The sequence below is a fragment of the Anastrepha obliqua genome, chromosome 3 (genome assembly GCF_027943255.1).
Source record: "Anastrepha obliqua isolate idAnaObli1 chromosome 3, idAnaObli1_1.0, whole genome shotgun sequence".
NCBI classification, from domain to species: domain Eukaryota; kingdom Metazoa; phylum Arthropoda; class Insecta; order Diptera; family Tephritidae; genus Anastrepha; species Anastrepha obliqua.
The window spans coordinates 53,318,986-53,340,150 of NC_072894.1; the positions used below are offsets into that span (position 1 = coordinate 53,318,986).

Genomic DNA, 21,165 nt, shown 5'->3' on the forward strand with positions numbered 1-21,165 from the left:
CTTTGGTAAAATTTCTTTAAAGGTATCGGCCATCGATTTTTCATATTAATCGGTGAATTGAACGGTTGTGGCTTATTTATTCGCACGGATCTACAATTTCAGAAATCCTCACAAGAAAAAGTCTTGCGGGGTTTAGTGTTTCGAAGCTACACTTGTGCAGGGCAATCATCACAGTATGATTGCTGTGAGTGGATGAAGGGTTATGCAAGACAAACTTACTTTAATGACATCTTTTAAATTTTTTTGAAATTGAACGTAATACTTTAAGTTTTTTCTTTTTGATACAATAGCAACATGGATCCCCAAACATCTGTATCCTTCATCTCTCCTGCCGATTGAGTTACTTGACACTCTAGACGCTGGTATACATTTTGTATGCCCCAGCATAGACTCTTGCTTCGACTTAGGTTCATTGTGATCAATGCTAATTTCATCTGCAATAAAAATTCGGTTCGCGAGAACAATTTACCCTTTTTTTCCTTTGAAGTGGTGTCAGTATTTTTTATACCCATCTGTTTTTTAATCGAAGTACAGTTAAAAACACTATAATTGATCATATATCGAGCGGGATGAAAAATGATTAAATTACTAAAATGGCCATAAAAAAATAGGGGTTGGTGATAAAAAAGTAAACATTTAGGGTTGTATGTATTTTTAATGCCACATTATAAAAAAATAAAAACAAAAAATTTCGTCCAAAAATTAAAAAAAAATGTTTAATGGTGAACAACCCTTATAACTTAGGGGTATGGAAAATGGATAGTAGCCGATTCTCAGACCTACTGTATACGCATATAAAATTTGGTAAAAATCGGTAAAGCCGTTTCGGAGGAGTATGGTAACTAATATAAGGACATGGAAGTTTTATATATTAGATGAATTTTATTCAGCCTTTGCTTTATGTCTAGTTTCAATTACCTTCTTCTTGTTTATTGTAATTTCTATGGATATGATTACAAATATCAATTCCAATGAGTTTGAAACATGGCTATAAATACTTCATATTTCAATTAGATAAACCAGCTCCAATAAGTTGTTTTTAATTTCATTGACATGTGTTTATTTATGCATGAATTTATGTATGTATACCAAACAGATTTGAAAGTGGAGTGTGCAGAAAATTTCTGGGCACACTTCATCCCTTTAAATTTAACTTTTACAAAGTTTGCTCTCAACCGAATACTATAGTTCAAATTTAGTTCGTTTTTTAGAATTTAAGCTTTAACAGCAATCAATACTTTCATTCAACAATTCAGTATCAAATGTGATTGTTATTATATTATATTTCAAACTCATTCAATGCAATAACTGTTAAAAATATGTAATTTAGCTGGAGGAGTCTGTGCAGAAAATGCTGCCGCGCGTACCGGTACCACTACAGGCGGCCACCTCACGTTTGGTTAGTAAATATGCTACTGCCAGGCCGACGGCGAAACAAATGCAACTGATTAAGTACTTTATGTAAGTAAGAATGACAAGCAGTTACGTAAAAATATAATTATTATATACTTACATGTACTATGCATCAAATGCCTGTAAATATAATAGAAACTTGTACACATGCTATATGTACGCAATAATAGCGACTCACAGCCTCTTTAATTATTATATATACCCTTTTAAGGGGTTACATACATCCAGCAGCGCCAAAAATGTGCTAAAAGAAAAGCTGTTTTTAGAAGGGATAACAATAGAAATAAATATAAAAAAATTTTATCCATTGTTTATTAGTACTTAAATTTTATAAAAAAATTTGTTTAATTTTTTTCTTTACAAAAATTAGTATATAAAAAATCACGTGACACAATGTACAATGAAAAAACTTGACCCACGGTCTGCATCAATTCTTGTAAAATAAAGTTGTAGTTATAGTCTGTCGAGCCTGATTTTTGGATTTCGAAAAATTTTGCAATTTACGGCATTTTAAAAAAAGTATGCGTTTTAAGTCCTAAATGTCACATTTTAATTATGTTTATACAATTTTTTAATAAAAATATTAAAAATCTGGCTCCACAGACTATAGAGAAAACACTTGGAATATTAAAAACACCCGCATCAAACAATATTAAAAACTGTATGAGATATCATGCAGACCGTGCCGGAAAGAGTAGTTTCGAGAAAAACGAGTTTAAACTTTCAAGTGTATTTCGCTCGAGGTCGCGCGCATTTAAAGCTAGAACTTAAAATTAATTTTTTAATTTATTTTGTTAATTTACGTCTAATCTCCCATTCCAGCTTCATATTGTATGCCTTCCTGATCAGTAAGCAATTGTTGTTGTTTATTTTTTTCCAGTCGACGAGATGTTCTGCCCTCTTTTGTTGCTTTCAATGATCAATTGTTCGCTTCGAGTGATCAAAAACAGCTAACCTTTAGTTTCATAAACCTTAGCATATCGACCCTACACATACTCTCATAATGTTTTATAGATGTCCTTATACATACTTTAGAATAACAAAAGAACCGGCAGGATAAACGGAAGGACAGCTACCTGTGCGCATCAAACTCTCGTCGGGCAGTTACATTTTCTACCACAACTTTTTATCTCTCTATAACTATAAATAATCTGTAAATAAAAGAAATCAATTTTAAAATTTTGGACGAATGTAACCCCTTAAAGGGTGATATTAATTTTGATTTGAAGTTTGAGCTTTATCCTGGTCATATAAGATAACTCAAAATTCTTCATAAATATATGCTCGTGTATACCAAAAGCAAATCTATGAATTTTTTTTGTCATAAACAATATAGGCTTTATTTTATTCGAAAATTGGACTCATATCTTTCCCATCGCCAAGCAAATTTTTGTTTTCGTGGTTTCACTTGTTGTCGAACTTTTCTTTTTAATTTTTACAAAACTCAAGTACGCAATCAGATTGAGCTAAGTCTGTGCTGTATGTCCTAGCTAATTGAAGTTTAACTCTAGATATACCAACGGACCAAATTAACCGATTTAGAAATGATTTCTTAAATTTTCTCCATTAATTTAAGTTCTAATGTTTGATGTAGTTATATGAAAAATATTATTTATTTATATCCGATAATTATATAAAATATTTCTATTTATTATTGTTATTTTTGCTGAGATAGGTATGTGGTATACCTACACATACCAACTGGTCGAAATGGCCGGTGAACTGATAAAGCATGAATCCCGAGGAAGACCACAAAGAAGTATAGCTTTGGTTCTACAACATTTGCAAAAAGGCATGTAATTGAAGGAAAAGTTAGCAGCGCTTTTTCTTTGATAATAAGAATAATATTATAATAACACTTGGGCTGAAAAGTCCCAGATCTAACACATAGATGTTAGTACTAACCTTAAAGAGACATCTGTTGAAATTTTATGCTATTCTATTCATTATGTCGCGAGTTATTGTGCTAAGAGTGACGTTACTTTTGTTATTTTTCAGTGAATCATAAAGAATTTCGTTCTTTAATTTTACATTGCTTCTTGATGGGAAAAATACCGTTCAAGCGAAGCAATGGCTTGAAAAGTGTTATGGGAACTCCGCTCCATCAGAAACAATAATAAAACGATGGCTTGCTGACTTCAAACGTGGTCGTAGAGACATCGGTGATTCACAACGCAGAGGACGTCCAAATGAGGCGGTAGCACCAGAAAATATAAAAAAAATCTACAAAATCGTTTGATCGAAAAGTGAAGTTGCGTGAGTCAGCTGCCATCGTAAAGATATGTTATCAGAGGAAAGGCTTTATATTGCATGAGTATTTGACTATGAGAAAGTTCTGTTCAAAGTGGGTGCCGCCTTTACCAAAAACAGTCAATAAAAACAATGGAAAAACTACATGAATTGAACTTCGAATTACTCCCACATCCAGATTTAGCTCCCAGCGACTACTGGTTGTTCGCAGACCTATAAATCAGTTCGGCGGTAAGAAATTTCGCTGAAATGAAGAGGTTATCGCTGAAACTGAGGCCTATTTTGAGGCAAAAGATAAATCGTTCTACAAAAATGGTATTTAAATGGTAGATTAGCGCTAGAATGATTGCGTTGTTCTTGATGGAAATTACATTGATGAATAAAGCTAATTTTGAGCAAAAAAAAGTATTTTGAGCAAAATAAGGTCCGGGACTTTTCAGCACATATTCTATAGTAATAAGAAATTCACAGAAATGAAAGCTTCTACCATTCTTGGGGAAAAGTAGCTTCTCTAATTCCAAAATGTGGGAATCCTTTCACTAAAACTTATCAAATTTGCTATGTGCTAGGAGAAAATACTGCTGTTGATGAAAAATTATTTCTCACTAAAGCCAGGTGCAAAGTTCAACCAGTATATGTCGCATAAGCCGAATAAATTTGGAATTAAATTTTTGATCACAACGGATTTGGCAAGTAAATATTTAATATAGTAAGTAAATGCGTTTCTATACTACTGCGAAAATGGAAATAAAGCATCAATATTTTCGGGTGAGTTTTTTGTCCTAAAACTAATTGAGCAATTTATTGGTTGGGGTAGAAAGTGACAACTGATGTGTTTTTTACAAGCGAATCGAAGAAAATATGACTTTAGTTGGAACTATTTGTTCAAATGAAAAGGGGTTAACAAAAATTTCCAAACAAAAAAGGAGATAAATTGCCTAAATTTTCCAGTTTACTTTACAACGGTGTACAAAGATAAGTCAAATAACTTTCTTATTTCACTTAGCTCTAAGTTTATTTCGCCAAAACTTTAACAAACCCGAAAAAAGCTTCCTGAAACCATTTCATTGTACAACCGCACCAAATTTAGTGTGAATACAACGGACCAAATGGCTAAAAAATATAGTGTTAAGTCAGGATCCCAGAGATGGCCTTTAAAAGTATTTTTTAATATCGTCGACATGGCGGGAAATAGTTCTTGGATTCTGTAGAAATAACTCACGGGAACAAATATTGCCAGAAAGGAATTCTTTTTTCAATTAGCAGAAGAACTTTCTACTGGATATCAAGATTCATTCGAACCAAAAAACCAGAATTAACTACTGATGGCAGATTAAACAGAAAATTCTACAAGAAAATGCTGTCAAATTGGATTTGCAACGAAAATAAAGCCACACATATCTATGTGGGTTGTAAAAAACATGTTTGTAAGAAATGTGCATTCAACCAAATCTCAGCTTGCTTAAATTGAGCTAATAAAAGCTAAAAATCAAACTACTATTAGTTAAATTTATAAAAAATCTATGAATAAAAAATGAATTACATGACTCTAAAAACCCCAGTAAATATAAATAATAAATATTTTGTTTCAAAAGATGTCCAGGTCAAAATTAGCGTAAAGTATATATCAATGCTTGGTATGTCTATTGTTAATAAGAATTACACTCAGAGATTTGGACTAACGCCCCATTATTTGATACCAAGAATGATATAATACAAGATTCCGCCCATCAGATAGGCGTAACGTTATGCGGGTGCAGTTGCGTGAGAGAATTTGAAAATGTAAATAAAGAAGAAGAAATACACAAACAACACGCGAATAAATTGCACAAGTGTGTGCATCAAGTTTGTCAAATTCACAGCGAGGGGAATAGTGGTGTATTCTTCGCATTATGACGTAATGGTGCTTGAAGGTTTGTATATATTTATATATATTTATATACATATGCGTGTATGCGCGTTTGGCTTTCTGGATGCATCCATGGATATTAGAATATTTTCTCATCAATATCTGTATGTACATAAGTAGTTCAGATTTGACTGAAGAGATTAAATATAGGAATGCATATTCATACATACATATGATTGCCTTTATGGCTGTTTTACATATAAATCAATTCAAAAGAAGTATGAATAATGTTATATAGAAAATAAATTTCTCAATAACAGGTATTAGAAAAACCTGAATACACTATTTTAAATCAATTCTAATAAAACCAAATACAAAAAATTAAATAAAAATATCGAACAAAGAATAGTGTGTGCAGGACTTCAACCTGAGTCAAATATGGGACGATGTACTGCATACACGACACGTTTTTCACGATTGCGCTAAACTGTAATTACTAATGAACTTTTCTTAATTAGTCATTTACTCGATTCGCAGTTTTATATGCACATATTCTGCGTTAGTTGAAAGTTTGTATGCGTAATTATATGCATATGCATGCATCTGTGTATGCGCGTTTGGCTTTCTGGACGGATATTAGAATGATATTTTCTCATCAATATAATTTGGATTTGATGAAAGAGATTAAAGACATATGTACTTATTTTCTGTTTTGATTGATTTATATAAAAATCAGGTCATATCCAGTATGAACTATTTTATACCGAAAAGAAATTTCCATTTATGAAATATAAAAAAAACAGTATTTTAAAGAAATTTTAATTAAAATATACTCAAAAATTTTACCAAACTTTCCTGGTTTGAATTGTAAAAAAAAAAATGTGCAAGAAAAAAAAAATATGACTTCAGGACGCGAACCTGAATTAAATACGTGCCAAAAAACAAAACGAATAATTTCGCGGACTTTAGCTTCTGCACCACAAATTAATTACCGCGCGGCCTTCTTAATCGCAAATTTATTCGCTTCGCTGTGGCCATGAAATAAGTCAATTTCCTTAGTAGTGTGCCGAAAAATCTTATGAAATTCCTCAGTAGTTTGGTAAACGCAGAAAAAATCTGAATTCCTGTCCTAGCGTGGTAAGTAAATATAGAAACCCTCCACACGCGTCACTCGCGTGGTAAATATCTGCAATTCCCCACTTTTATTAGGACGGGTTGTATGTATGTATGTATGTATGTATGTATGTATGTATGTAACGGAATCTTTGAGCTTAATTTTCACTGGCTTCTAAACATTTGATAAAAATTTTCCATTATCCTTATTGGGATTGCCAGGATTAATATTTTCTTTTTTTACCTGTGGGCAAAAAGTAAGGTGAATTTGGTTGTAAAATGAAAAATCGTCATTTATTCTTGTAAATCAATTTCATCCCCTTCAAAATAATGCCTTCTCGATGAAATACACTTATGCCAACGAGTTTTCCAATCCCCGAAACATGCCAAATTGTCCATTTCCGGTAGTGGTCTCTTGAGTTTTGGGAATAGCCAGAAGTCACACGGAGCCAAATCAGGCGAATACGGTGGTTGCGGAACGATATGCGTGGAATTTTTGGCGAAATAGTCACGAAGAACGAGTGCAGTGTGAGACATGTGAGATAAATTTTCCATTATCCTTATTAGGATTGCCAGGATTAATATTTTATTTTTTTAACACACTTTTATTAGCTCGGGTTGTATGTATGAATGACTGTAACGGAATCTTTGAGCTTAATTTTCACTGGCTTCTAAAAATCTGATCGACTCGGAACACACAACATAGATGACTAGATGGGAAACTCTTTTTCTCGTGAGAGCGCTGAAAAATGTGCATTTTTTATAACATTTGCCAATATTGCCATACCGGTAGAAACATGAATTGGGTATTTTTTTAAACAAAAATTGGGAATTTTTAGTTTCCACACCACCATTGAGGTTAGTATTTAGTGTGCGGTTGTGTAATAGTATATTACTCGTAAACACCTACATATACTAAAAATAAAAAATAGTTAAAAAAAAACTAAAAAACACGCTTTTATTGCTAATCGAACTAAAAAGTAGAAAATAAAATATAGCTTAAAAAAACTAAAAAACACGCTTTTATTGCTAATCGAACAAAAAAGTAGAAAATAAATTTTAATGACAAAGGGACCTATAATGAAGTAATAGCAAATCGAAGGATCAGTCATAGTCAACTACCTCAGAACAGAATTATAACAAAAATTAAGATACAAATAGAGTAATTCAAATTAGAGTTAAAAGCGTGGGATTATTTGATTGTAATTTATTTGAGTTTGAGTCATAAGTGGCGTATGGCGCCCGGCAACAGAATTGCGGAAACCAGGCCTAATGAGCCTCGGAATCAGGTAAGGTTAAGTGAGGTTTTTGTAGCAGTCAGTTTAGAGTAGCCAAACTCAATTAGCCCATGTAGGTCCATTGTGGTACCACTGTGTAACACGGGAATCTTCCTATTAGTTTTCACGGAATCAGTTAGACTCTTTTATGAAGCGTAGGATAGGCTTTAACCCAACACCGCATAGTTCCGGAAGAGATTCAACCTTGCTCTACTCCTAGCTAAGCTGGACAATTACAGAGAAAGTGTTCTTCCTCTTCCTCGTCTCTACAACTTCTGCAGTATTCATGCGAAAGTATTCCTAGCCTGGAAGAGTGCCTACCTCACAGCCAATGACCGGTGACATATGCCACGACCATCGAGATGTTCTCCCCTAAGAGGTTAATCTACTCTCCTGATCTATTTGCGGTCAAATTAGCCTGGTTGTAACACACGTATTTTCTTCTCTCCATGACCTATTGGCCTCCTAGAGAATATCATTTTGTATCCTTAATTTGCAAGTTGCCATAGGGACTCCAATGTTGCCTCCTTCCATATCTCCATGTCCTGGAATCCATATAAGGCTGACCTTGAAGACGGTGCTAATATCATTTAGAAGTGCCAGACATTGCTGAGCAACCTTTGATCTTAGTATAACTGCCTTCATTGATTTGATGGCCACCTGGCTGTCCGAGAAGATATTTATCGTAGTCCTTGTTACGCCGTGTGTGTTGAGGTACACAGTTACCTCCTTTATGGCTAAGACTTCTGCCTGATAAACGATATAGTAGTCCGGAAGTCGAACCGATCATTTTTTTTGAAAAACTCCATAGCCTACTTTATTTCCTAGCTTGGATACATCCGTGTAGAAATTTATTTCCCCTCTCCTCCATGGACTTTGAGTTTGCTACTCTCTTCTTGACGAAATGTCAGTCTTGACGAGCCTGTCGAAGGAGGGCCCAAATCGACTGGGTTCTTACTGGGCATTGATCAATTGGGCTCATTCTGTGCAGATGTCAAATTTTATTGAGGAAACAAATGCGCTTTTCCAATTAAGCGTTGAATTTATTTTTCGTTATTTTAACTTAACCTTGTACAGGTATAACGGCCACCATAGCCTAAAGAGTTGGTTCGAGACTACCATTCGGTAGTGCTCCGGTTTCACCATTTGTGGAGCAACACCAAGACATGTACACAACGAATTGGTGGAGGAGCTCGGCCATTCAACCCACAGAGTTGCTCAGTGGCAATTAGTACAGTCGGAAGATAGGTTGCAGAATTTAAACGTGGTCGTACAAACCCTGAAGCCACTCCACGTCAAGGACGTACAAAAACAGCAACAATACAAGAAATACAAAATAAAATCGTCGAGTAACTGAATGAGATTTGGTAGAAGCCCTAGGCATCTCATTGGGCATTGTAAGCGAAGTATTGGGTTTCAGAAAGCTGTGTGCACAATGGGTGCCACAATGGAACAAAAATTCATTCGGATGTGACTTTCTCAGCAACATTTAAAGCGTTTTCGAAAGGACAAAGTGGATTTTGTGCGCCGATACACCACTATGGATGGGAGTTGGGTCTATCACCATGATCCTAAATCAAAACAACAGGCTAAGGAATTTTGTGAACCTAGTTCTTTGGTTCCGAAACGATTTCGGGTTCAGAAATTAGCCAAGAAAGTGTTGGCTTCAGTTTTTTGTGATGCAAAAGGAATTTTTTTATGGATTACTTTAAAACTAGTAAACAATAAATTCTGAATATTAGAACAACTGTAGGGAAAAGTTCGTGAAAAAGACCCAGTTTGCCAGAGAAAAAAATTCTTATTGTTATACATTGCCACATGAGCATTTTGGTAGAGGCTAAAATTCATGAAGTTCGAATTGTTGGAGCATCCATCGTATCCACCAAATTTGACCCCTAGCAACTTCCATCCGTTTCCAGACCCAAAAAAACTCATGCGTGTAAAGCGTTTTTCATCAAATGATGAGGTTACAACAGCTGTGGGAGCGTATTTCGCAGTAAACTTCCATAGGCAAGTAATATTGGCCCATACATTAAATAATATATTACAGACCTCTTCATCCAACACTGTCATTGAAAGGCCATTCTCATGTTTGGTATCACATAAAACAGAGTCACTTCGGTTGAGACCGTCTTGTGGGGAATTGAGCTGAATTGTAGGAGAGAGAATGAATTCTTAGTAAATAGATTTTTTTTATTACATGGTTACATACATAGAATATTTGAATAAATTATCGCAAAATAAAGCACAAAATCAAATGCTGCAAATGTTTATAAATGAAAAATGGTCGAGCTATTAATAAGCCATTGGAATACTAATGCTGTGAAATTTCTGATATAAAATAAAGTGGATATTATCGTCCCCTTAGTATAATAATAGCCTATGTGCTCATAGGCTATTATTTTTTTATTGAATTTTTGGATTCTCCATCGTCGATTTTATATGTGGTCAAAATTTTGTCAAATTCTAGTTCCACAAAGTGGGTCAAAACGTCAGTCAAAAAATAATAAATATTTACAGACATAACGAGATTTGAGTGAGAGCTACTTTCGACAAAAAGTTTGAAACTCATTTTCTCAAAACATCAAAAGATTTATAGGCTATTTTAATACTAAGGGGACGTTATGTTACTTTCAAAAACTCATTTTATAAACAAATATAATTTGTATATGCCAGGATTTAAGTTCTACGCTATAAATTAAGCTGATAACCAGGTTCATGGTGGCACGGCGATGCTAACCAGAAACGCCTTAAAGTCGTATGCTACAAACTACCAAGGAGGATAGATTACATACACAATGTACAGAATGCAGAGGTGCGACCAACAATAGATTATTTTTGAAAGATCTATCCGATTGGCTGATGTATGCGGGGTCATGACAGCGATGTGTTTACGAAAAATTTGAGGTTGTATTGGTGATATAAGAAAAAAAACAATACAACCACTACCCAGGTTACTTCGATGATATCTTAACCATAGTATAGAAAATTGTGAAAAGAATTGAGAAGGTGCGACCAAGATCAAACCGTTAACCGCTTCTCAGCGAGTTTGAAAGAATTAGCTGATTGGCTGACGTCACGGGGTCATGACAGCAGCTTGTTCACTAAAAAACTGAGAGAAAACACAGTAGTCGTTCATGTTGCTTCTTTGCTGTTAGAACAACGACTGATTGGACGAATGTGTGAATACGTGCGATACAAAGCGAATTGAGGTGGTGTCATCATGAAACAGTTACTTTATTTTTCGCGATGTTGACAAGTCTGACTCCTTTACCAATAGAAAACAAACAGAGGTAGGAGAAATTATTATTATAATTAAAATTGTAATAAAAATTCCATGAATAGTTTGGTAATATTGTGATTTGTTAGATTTAGATAAAACAAACAAATGAAAACGAAGTGCCGCGTGTTAAATTATGAAAGCACAAATTAATATTATATAAAACCTCCAAAGGAATTTTTTTATGCAGAAGACGCCGTGGGTTCATGGGTTCTGACGATATAGCGAATTCAGAATATAAGACCTTGTATTATATCATCCTTGCATGTGAAATGAACGTGCAGAACTCGGCTGCGGAACCCCCTGTGACGTGGTAGCCGAAGTTGGCCGCCCAATTTTATTTTTCACCATAGCAGATTGGCCAAACCGAGTTATCTATCATCCTTGGGCATGGACGACTAGATGCAAAGCTCTCTCATTTTATGTGACATTTCATTTCATTTTTCGTATATGACCAATATAACATCCGTTTTTGCACCAACAAATAATCTGATTCGTTCAAAATCGCCTCGAGTCGATTAACGGTTTGATTTTGGCAACAGCTTTGCAAAACGTTGTGACGTAGTAACGAAGGCCACCAAACATTCGCTTTAAGCAGAAGAATAACTCTTACGATTACGGTTTAAATGAGATATGTATATAGATACTAGAATTACGCTAATTTTGCACATCGCTGTTTTACAAGCGTAGAGGGTTATAGAAGGTCGTTCTTATTTTCCCTTCGCAGAAAGATGGTATAGCTTGCGAATTTATGCTGTTTAGTTCTTCTTTTATATATTTATATATAATATCAAGGCGACGATGTAGAATCTGTTGGGAAACGCAAAAAACATGAGGAACGTTTTGACGTTGTCTGATCTTGGAGCTCTGATCGGCAGAGCTCTCAGGGATTTCAAGTGAATTCTGCTGCATATACACATTTCTAGAGACAATAATGAAATCTTGGGTTGATTGTGTACGCGGTGATAGCCCATACATCTTCCAGCAAGACTCTGCCCCTTCATACATAGCGATGGCGACACAAGATTGGATGGCGGAAAAGTTCTATGACCCAACTCCCAGCCCTTAATCTCTGGATTACTAGGTGTACGACGTAGTTGGACGTGAAACCAATAAGCATCCCAATAACACCACATTGTCTCTGAAAGCTGCTATTAATACCGTTATGATCAATATGAATAAGTAGCAAAAGCTGGATTCGGACATACAATTGTTTTCGAACTCGGATTGAATGATTTTATGGATATACAATAATTTAATGTTGTGCGAGAAGTTTGTGAATTTTCATTAAAGTTTGTTAAAATTTGAAATCAAAAACTGTACGCATCGCAGGCGTTAGATGGCAAGGGTACCACGGGTACAATACAAGTAGGACTAGAGTGCGGTTTTGATATTCCAATATAGACCACTACCTGCGAAAAATTACAAAACTTAAAGGAAGAAAAACCATCTACAGCCATACAGTGCTGTTCATGTAGTGGAGGAGAGAAAAGGGATATAGGCTGGAGAACTGACTCAGTCTATTCCCAAAACGCACAGTAAGGAACCTCAAGTGCCTAGCCCCCAAACTCGGACTTTTGCAATGAAAGTGTTCAAAGGTCTCTTTTTTTGCTGAATCCCCTAGCTTCTGCAATGGGAGTTATACGAAAGTCCAAGCTTCTCCACATGCGTTCCGATTACTCTATGGCCGGGGGCCACCGCAATGAGTTTGAAAATTTAATGGAAAAGATATTCTCCTTTCCAATAGTGACCCTAAGCATTTTGCATGCTTGCAGGAGCGCGAAGACCTCTGCTTTAAAAACACTGCTAGTTTTCGGCAGTTTAAAGGTGACTGAAATATTGGCGACTGATATAGAGATGATATTGGCTCCTCTCCAGATCCCATCTTCGATCCGTCGGTAAAAACAGAGGTACGTATGTAAGTACAGACTCTCTCCTCCTTCCAATCCAGCCTGCTTGGAAAGATAGCCATAGCACAACTTTCAAAATCCAGTTTGCGGATCGAGAGATATCTACAAAGTACAGAGAAGGAAGAAGAAATCTGCCTCAAAATACTACCTCATCCTCCTGTATGCCAACCTCCTTCAACCCAATAATGCAATGGATTGAACTTGAAGATTAACGGGAAGTAAGTCCAGAATGACGTTAAGAGCGATCCAGTGATGCCAAGCCCTGTACTCTCTCTAATTTAGTAGTGTTACAGCCCTTCCGAAGAGCTATCCACCTAACTAGGAAACCACAATTTTTCCGTGTACTTACTAAAGTATAATTTGAGCATATTAAGACTATCTGCTCTCTTAAAGTGAATTAAAAAGTATTTCAAAACTATTTTTCGCAAAAAATCTGCATACCACCAGGTGAAGGTGGTACCATAATTCAAAGGAAATAATAAGTAGTCATTGAACATCGCATTGCCACTACACAGCCTCCTGTTATCCAAAAATTCACACTAGCACAAGTGGCACTAACAACATATGCATTTCGAAGCAAATAAATACATTGAAGCACGGCATAACTCCTCTACGCATATTCAAATAAAATTCTATCACTACATCTGCATATACATGCAGATGTACATATGTATGAGTATGTGAGGATACACTTACATTTTTAAATGGAATTTCCGGTGTCCATTCAGTGGTTGGTTCATCTTCGATAATTAATGCTTTTGGGTCGAGTGCGCTGGTCAGATTCTGTACACTAGTTGCGGTACCGTTAAATTTTAACGGCTGCTGGTGAACCACTGCGGGCTCAGTCATCGCTGTAGGTGATGACACCGTTGACAAGCCAGTTGAACCGCCGCCACCCCCATTTTTGCCTGTCCCATTGATGCCATCACCCACACGCCTGCCATTATCCAACGCTACACCTTCCATCACATTTGGCAATGAGTTTACCGAAATATTCTTCTTTTGCAGCGAAACAAGTGGTGGAAGTGGATTGGGTGTTATGTTTGTTTGTTGTTGCTGTTGCTGTTGCGCCTCGCCACCAGTTGTGGTAGATATGGATTTGGAGTCCATGCTGGCGGGTGTTGTGACGGCAGTAGGAGTGCTGGTATCCGAGCAGCCGGGCGCACTGCAAATGGTGTTGGCCAAATGTTGACTGCTGCGCGTGCCAAAGCGACGTTTTGGTCTAAGAAGAATAAAACGAAGGCGTTGAAAGTAAGGAATACTTAAATACTTTAGTGAAACAACAGCAAAGGTGCGAAAAATATCTTAAGATCTAATTGAAATGTAAATAATTTTCTGCGAGCTTACTTTACCTACGACGCGTAGAGTATGCGTTGGGGCACTTCAATAAATTATTTATTCCTTCACTTCACCTTTTGACACAATCACTCACCTTAATGGTTCGGTGCGCTTTATAAGATACGTTTTGATGTTCAACATTTTTAAGTGATTGTCTCGACTACCACCGTTGCCCGGCTCCACTTCGTAGGCCTCGTTGAGGCACTTAAGAGTGGCTTCTGAGATGTGTACACGTCTGAAAGAGGTAATTGAAGTAATTTTGGAAAATTCATTTAATTGCAATACAAAACGTAAAAGCAAAATCAAATCTACACACAACTATATCTCCCACTTCATTCAGATTTGACGTGGTTTAAAGTTCGCTTATTTAAGACGTAAATTTTATGTCATACAGGTGGAACAAAGGGCCTTAATGAACAAGTTAAAATTAGATTTATTTAAAGCTAAGAATTTGATTTGTCGCCAAGTGCGAAATGCTTCTAGCACTTCTGCTTCCACTAGTTGTCTCCACGTGTTGGATGGCCTATCTACATCTTCGACTGCATTGTGGTTTCCAGTCGAGGGCGGCTTTTGTGATATCTCCAAGTAATTTTCGCAGACTGTGACCGATCCCTTTCCACTTGCTTTGTGGGATTTTCAGATGAACGGGTGTCTACTTCGCTAATGCCGAGGGGTCGGTGTTAGTACCAGAATACGCGCACAAATTTGCGGAGTCTGTGATTGGTAAATACCTCACACCCATATAGAACAACAGACTTTACATAACTTTAGATATCAGAATTCATCTACTACTTCAAGTTTAGTGCCGATTATCTGAAAGGTTTGCGAACGCGCAGTGTTGACGCACAACATCTTTGCCTTCGCAATGTTGATTTTAAACCCACTTTCGCTGCACATTCGCTCACTGCAGCGATCTTTGACTATATATGTGAGTGTATTGCGCTACAGTAGACATATTTCGTCGGCGTAGTCGATATCTTCAAGGTAGCCGCGCACACTCCAGGATATACCTCTGCTAGCCACGGATGATTGACGCATGACTAGGTCCAGAAAATTTGATTTCATTATAGAACATTATTTGACTGTTACGCGGCCAGTGGGTTGTACGATTAATTTATATTGAGATAAAGTCACAAGGACTGTAGTTGTGTGCACTATTTGGTATTTCTTGTATTTCTTCACCCAATTTAGAAAAGGCAGAAGTAAAGGCGCTTTGTTCAGTGTTTTCTTTCTGTCTCGAGTAACGCACGAGAATCACCGGTTCTAGCTGAAACAGGAGCTTCATCTGCCAGATTGTTGATATAGCTCCTCTTGTCGTGGCACACGAAGCGTTGGACGGTCTTCCGGAGATGGCGATATCGTTCTTCTAGTTGGGTAGCTTGGTCGCCGCTTCGGTCCGTCACCAATGCTAATTTTTCCCTGATGGCCTTTCGTTGGCGTATTTTCTCTATTTACCTTTAGGCGTTGCGCCGAGAACGTTATCAGCACAAGTTTTCATAGCGGCTTTGACTGCGACGCCACTGATTCATCTGATGAATTAAACTAAAATGCTCTCCGCTAAGAAATTTTGCTCGAATGAAGAGGTTATCGGTGAAACTGCGGCCTATTTTGAGGCAAAAGATAAGTCACTCCACAAAAGTGGTATTGAAATGTTCGAGCGGGCAGGAATGATTGCGTTGTTATTGATGAAAATTACGTTAATGAATAAAGCTAATTTTTAACAAAAACAAAAAAAGGTGTTTTGTTTTTTGGGCCCGGAACTTTTCAGACCATGTGTTACCTACATATATATACCGACGTGTCGTTATTTTTAACGTCTTCAATATAAAAATCATCCGAAAACTTCTCAGGATCTACTTCAAGCCGTCATTACGGCGATGGCGAATCAAAATTCCCTGAAAATGTAATAACCGTTTTTTGTAGTATTTCTGGAATATATTTGAAATGCTTCGATAAAGGCAATGCACAGAGTTCACGATTGCACATGCATACATTTGCTTTGATATCACCGGGACAAACATCACGATCGATAGACAATTATTTCCTTCCAACGCGAGATGCAGTTTCACGCAAATTATATGCCAAAAAATCCCAATAAGTTTGGAATACAATTTTGGTAGGCATCTGATCTACAAAGTGAATTTATTGTTAAAGGATTCCCGTAATTGCGAAAAGACGAAACAATGCAATGTTGAATACTTGAGCTAGTTGTTTGTTTTAAAATTTATTGAACCATTTACTGGTGCGGGTAGAAATATTACAACTGATAACTTTTTTACCAGCAAATCACTTGCATCCAAATTATTAAAAAAACGGAACGACTCGTAGAAATAAAAGAGAATTGTCGAAACTGAATAAGCAAAAAAAAAAAAAAAACAATAATTTAACGTGATTTGCATCTCAAATTTATAAAACCGATAATTGCAATTTGACGGTTTATAAAGTAAACTCTCTAAAAAAGTAAACCCTCTAATACAGTCAAAATTGAAAAATACAGAAAAAATACCACACACTATTACATTTTAAAAGGGCCAGAAAATATAGTGTGAAGTCTGGATTTCCAAGATGGACTCTTCTTTTAGCATTCCCAACTTAGCGGCAATAAATGCATGGGTTTTGGGAAATTTGCATCAGAAATAAAAAAAATGGCAACACATTAAGGAAAAAGGACGGCAATGTCGCTAAACAAGCGCAGCGATGGAATCCATGTCAACAAATTGAAATCAAGCTGAATAGAGGTCTCTTGGATTATCGTGGAACGAGCTAAGATCGCTAGCACAAAACCGAAGAGGAGTGGTTGAAGCCCTAGAAATATGAGTTAAAGGATCATATATATATAATGAAATATATATATATATATATATATATTGTATAATGAAATAACCAGCGAAAATAAATCGCGAAACATTTTTTTGTTGCAATTAGCAGAAGAACTTTCCGCGGTGTATAAATCCATCTGAACAGAAAAACTTGAATAACACCTTGAACAGCCCTGAAAGTTTTAATATGAGAAAAACTTGCGAACTAGGTTTTCGTAATGAAAATACTGCTATGAAAATATGTGTTGGTTATAAAATTGTACATTGAAAAATCTCTATATGCAAAAATTGTGGGATCCAGATAATATCTACACAAATTTTACTACTTTTTATGTAAATAGATGTTTATATATGATGTGCCTGCAATATTTTTTATTTTATTTAAAACTTTTCTTTAAGTTATTGTATTTTACCCTCTAATTTGGTATATAACAACTGTTGGTAGTTCGAGTGTTAAAATGTCCATGTGGTATACTGAAATAAATATGCCAATACTTTATGTAAAATGATAGGAAATGGGAATCAATAGGTTAGGCTTTTAGTGTGCAAAACTATAAAAAGCACATTCCAGTTATGTATTTATTCATTAAAAAGAGTTTCTCATCACTCTGAAATTTTCATGCAGCATACAGAATTTCGGCCACAGTAGCCAAAAATCCATTCATAGAATTTTTTTTTATTAGCGATCGCCCCTTGTCAGGCAGTGTCAAACTTGTGTGTGTATTTCTGCCACGAAAAAGCTGCTCATAAAAAGCATCTGCCATTTGGAATCGGCTTACAACTGTAGGTCCCTCCATTTGCGGAAACACATTAAGAGGCATTTCACAAATAGGAAGAGCAGCTTGGCCAAACATCAAAAAAACTGTAAGCGCCAATGATATACATATACATATGGTATATAAAGGGTGGTTAAATTTTTAAACATCATGTTTTTTTCTGCATTTCATTTGACATTTTTCAATTTCAGACTAACTCAATTTAAACCATGGAAAGATACACAATCGAGCAACGCGTTAAAGTTATTCAGGCTTATTATGAAAACGGGCGTTCAAATCAAAATGCATATCGCGCACTTCGTGATTTTTTCGGCCAATTTAATCGTCCAAATGAGCGAACAATCGGAAAAATTGTGCAAAAGTTTGAGCAAACCGGGTGTGTAGGAGATGTGAAAACACCAGTGCATGCTCGTACAGCTCGTACTGCAGAAAATATTGCTGCTGTTCGCGATAGTGTGGTTGAAGAGCCGTCCACCTCAACTCGTCGTCATGCCCAACAATTGCACCTCTCACGCTCGTCGTTGATGAACATTATGCATAAAGACTTGCGCTTACACGCTTACAAGGTGCAATTGACTCAAGAACTAAAGCCTCTTGACCATTTCAAGCGTCGGCAGTGGTCAGAATGGTGGCAGGAAATGGCAACAGTGAATGACCAATTTTCGAAGAAAATCATCTTCAGTGATGAGGCACATTTTCACCTCAGTGGATTCGTCAATAAGCAGAATTGCCGCATTTGGGCGAATGATAATCCAAGAGTGATTGCCGAAAAACCAATGCACCCACAAAGAGTGACTGTTTGGTGCGGTTTATGGGCCGGCGGCATCATTGGGCCGTATTTTTTCCAAAATGAGGCCGGTCAGGCAGTTAATGTGAATAGTGTTCGCTATTGTAAAATGATGTGGCTACAAGAGCAAACTCCCGCTCATGTCGCAAACTCCGATAGGTAGTGGTGAGTATGGACGAAATACCCGTCATATTTGAAATTATGATGCATTGTTGCTTATATTCTGCGGTTTATCCGTAACATCCGCTTTGGTACAGTGTGTGTCAGAAAAAAGGAACCCCGATTATTCATGAAGTATAGAAGGTATATATTTAACATTCTTTTACATTAAAGTATGTACAAAACTACGAGTTCCAATTACTCAATAAGCCGTGTAGTCTCCATCGTTGTCAAGTATAGCCTGGCATCTTCTTCATGCTTTGAACCAGCTTTTCTGCGGAGCTCGTCGACAAACAGGACTAGATTTTGCGAGCTTGACGCACTATTTGCTTTAAATCATGGACTGATGCGTTTTTATAGTTCCCCACACATTTTCAAAGGGGTTGGCGTCTGCCGACTGGGAAGGCCAGTCCAATACTGTCATTTTCTTGTTTTGTTGTTTCTTAATGTGTTTTTCTGAGAGCAGTGGTTTTGATGATGTGGGGCGGTAGGATATGTTCGCCACCTTCGGTCGACGGTAGATGGTGTTGACACTCACATCTATTCCCTTTTTAGCGAGAGCTGATTGCGCTTGGTGTAGTCACCAAGAAGGGCCCCGCTTACGTCACTCGCTCCAAGCCGCGCTTTTTTACGTCACTCGCTTCAAGCCTTATACCGCTGATTCCACATCACAACAAACTTTTTTGATTTTTTAATTACTTTGCAGCCGCGGGGTACGATAATTTCGGCCTTTTCGAATGCGTGCATAAAAATACTGCCTCAAAACGCTTCGTACACTTCTCCGCGTGAAGTGTACGTTTACGAGAAAGTTTTGAACGGCACTAACCTGAGTTAGCATTGGGTCGTAGCCCTTGAGTGGGACTATTACGCAGCAAAAAGCAGAACAAAATATATCTTGAAGTAACAAGAAAAAAGCCGGTAAAAAACGATATGGAAATCTTAACTGTCTAGAAATATATGAAGCAGAACGCAGCTTATTTAAGCTTACGGCACATTTTTAAAGGCCAATCCAGCTTTGCAGTAGCCGGATGCGCTTGTAGTCATTTTTGAATCAAAATGATGTTCTGCGATGCCGAAGTTGACTGAAATTCGCAAAAGTCGTTCACGATGCAAGGCCTACTATCATCTTGCCTAAGAAGTAAATATTCCTCGACATTCATCGTGTAACGTTAGACGAATGTAATGAAAGTTGTTTTGCAATACCGCTATTGGTGTTGAACTCCCGTTTGTTATGTGATAATTCTGGAGATGCTGGTAATATAGATGTTCCTACTCCTGGTAATTTTATCATGGATAAATCGTGGGGTACTAAATTTATTGAGAAGAACCAAGGGTTGCCAACACTGCACAACTAGACTAGTGAGACGTCAGGCACTCTCTGTGATGGGCACAATCTCGCTTCTATCATTCTTGGGGGAAAAATGCGCACTCTCGACGTTCTTTTTTTATTCTTTGGAATATTCGAATTTCTTCCCCCAGCAAAAAAGCAGTAAGTGTTATTGAATAAAATACTCGTATGAATAGAAGGTTCAAAAACTGTTCGAATAACTTAGCCGAACTGACCGAATTTGGCATGCAATAACCTTCCTGGTGTAAGGATCACGTTTGGAAAGAGTTCGATGCCAAACACCAAGTATTTCTTCTTCATACAAAGATACAACAATTTATTAATATATTATTTCCTTTTAATTTAACAACTAATACAGGCTAATTGGTGGTAGGATTTTCGTTGCCATGCAACCTTTGTTTTTAACTTTTTAACTAGAGCTTTGGTGCAATTTATAGAATATCTCTTGAATCCAAGGAATATTGCTTAGGAATATTTTTAGATATCTCAGGGGTATTCAACAACGTGTTTAGGGTGGCTATAGTGAAAAGTTTAGGAACACTAGGTATAAAACCCGCTATTATATGTGGTCAAAAATCTATTAGGTCGCAAACGAAATAATTCGGAATGGCACTAAGCTAGGTTAGTCAGAGTAGTATGCAGGAGTTCTACAAAGGGTGGTGTGTGGTTACTAGTGCTTAACGGAATACTAAAGAAATGAGAAAGGCCCCAAGCTGATAGCATATGAGGATGATATTGCCCTCGTAGTAACGGGAAAACGTGCTACCATTAAGCAGAATATAACAAATACTCTCAGATCGTTACAGCAATGGGCAGATCAGGCAGAACTGGGCTTAAATGGGCACA

General features: G+C 36.7%; 1 protein-coding gene across 5 annotated transcripts in view; it reads right to left on the minus strand.

The window, feature by feature from the left end:
* Positions 1–1,656: 1,656 nt before the first annotated feature.
* LOC129243029 (adenylyl cyclase 78C-like) overlaps positions 1,657–21,165 on the minus strand; it is a 40,665-nt gene continuing 21,156 nt past the window's right edge. For 3 of the 5 annotated variants that reach the window (XM_054880073.1, XM_054880072.1, XM_054880071.1), the window contains exons 5-7: positions 14,525–14,665; positions 13,789–14,314; positions 6,674–10,050 (exon numbers count right to left, since the gene is read on the minus strand). In XM_054880073.1, coding sequence (XP_054736048.1) covers positions 9,541–10,050; positions 13,789–14,314; positions 14,525–14,665 — 1,177 coding nt within the window. In that variant the 3' untranslated portion in view covers positions 6,674–9,540. Of the gene's footprint in view, positions 2,565–6,673; positions 10,051–13,788; positions 14,315–14,524; positions 14,666–21,165 lie in introns of those variants that run through there. The other 2 variants (XM_054880074.1, XM_054880075.1) reach the window with 2 other exon arrangements.